Source organism: Trichophyton verrucosum (genome assembly GCF_000151505.1).
Source record: "Trichophyton verrucosum HKI 0517 chromosome Unknown contig00288_1.f1.exp, whole genome shotgun sequence".
NCBI lineage: Eukaryota > Fungi > Ascomycota > Eurotiomycetes > Onygenales > Arthrodermataceae > Trichophyton > Trichophyton verrucosum.
The window spans coordinates 1-1,038 of record NW_003315459.1 but is presented as its reverse complement, the minus strand read 5'-3'; the positions used below and the strand labels follow the sequence as shown (position 1 = coordinate 1,038).

At 51.1% G+C, this 1,038-nt stretch overlaps 1 protein-coding gene across 1 annotated transcript; it reads left to right on the top strand.

Moving 5' to 3' along the window:
- Window positions 1-202: 202 nt before the first annotated feature.
- Window positions 203-805, top strand: TRV_03434 (uncharacterized protein; the record flags this gene model as incomplete). The annotated part of the gene is made up of 1 exon (XM_003022396.1): window positions 203-805. A coding segment is annotated over one exon (603 nt), but the record flags the coding sequence as incomplete, so codon positions are not given.
- Between the last annotated feature and the right edge of the window lie 233 nt (window positions 806-1,038).

The following is a 1,038-nucleotide window of genomic DNA, read 5'->3' as shown; positions in this document are numbered from 1 at the left end:
AAACTGTTAAACTAATATTCCCCTCTCCCTAGGATCCTACCGTCGCTCACCGCGGTCTCGTTATTTCCTGAGAATAGACTTACCTTGAGTTTCACAGCTATAGATTAATTCTGCTCCTGTCATTCCTGCATCGCCGCAAAATACCTGAGGCTCCTCTGTATTAGCTTGACTAGTAAGTGCGATGAGCACCTCCGTAAATGCAATGCATGATAGTCAAGATGCAATACTGAGATCACAATACCTAGATTTTCTTTTCATCACAAACATTACCCCGAGACGGCCACCATATATCGCTACAATGCCATCACCTCGAGACAGCTCGGCCCACTGGGAGTCTCATCTCACTGATGTGGCTCCGTGCCATTTCCCTCGACTTGGAGCTTCTCCTTCCGGGCCAAAAAGGCCGATGACAATCAAAGTGGCCTTGGACCAAACCCAGGCTCTAAAGGAGCTCTGCGAATCGAACACCGCTACGCTGCCAGCAGCCCTTCGCGCTGCATGGAGCTTGGTTCTGCGCTATTATACCGGTGCCGAAGATGTTTGCTTCGGATACCAGGATGCGACCACTACAGCTGTTTTGCCGGTAGCACGGCTGGCTGTTGAAGACGACACTGAGATGTCGCGGTTGATCGAGACTGCACTGATTGAGTACGAGGACAGCCTACCGTTCCACGGCGATGTTCCTTCCAGCGCGAATGGACCCGTGGGGCATCGCCTCTACAACACCATTCTATCCTTCCGTAGTGCTGCCAAGGTTGGAACTGCACCTCCCTCACGGGCCGCCAACATGGCTCTACCGGAAGATGTAAGTAGCTTCTATTCATGCCGTCTGGTAGTTCTTGCAATTGTGGTTTGGGGCGACCCTTGTTAACGTTATGGTGTTCTTCAGTGTCGCATACGAATCATGACCAAGCTCATGAGTGGAAGAATGAGCATCTTCCTTGAATGGTGGAGTGTCGACATGACCATGGAACAGGCAATGGGAGTTGCGTCGACTGTCGCGAAAGCTTTTAACACCGTCACTACCTCTCCATCTCT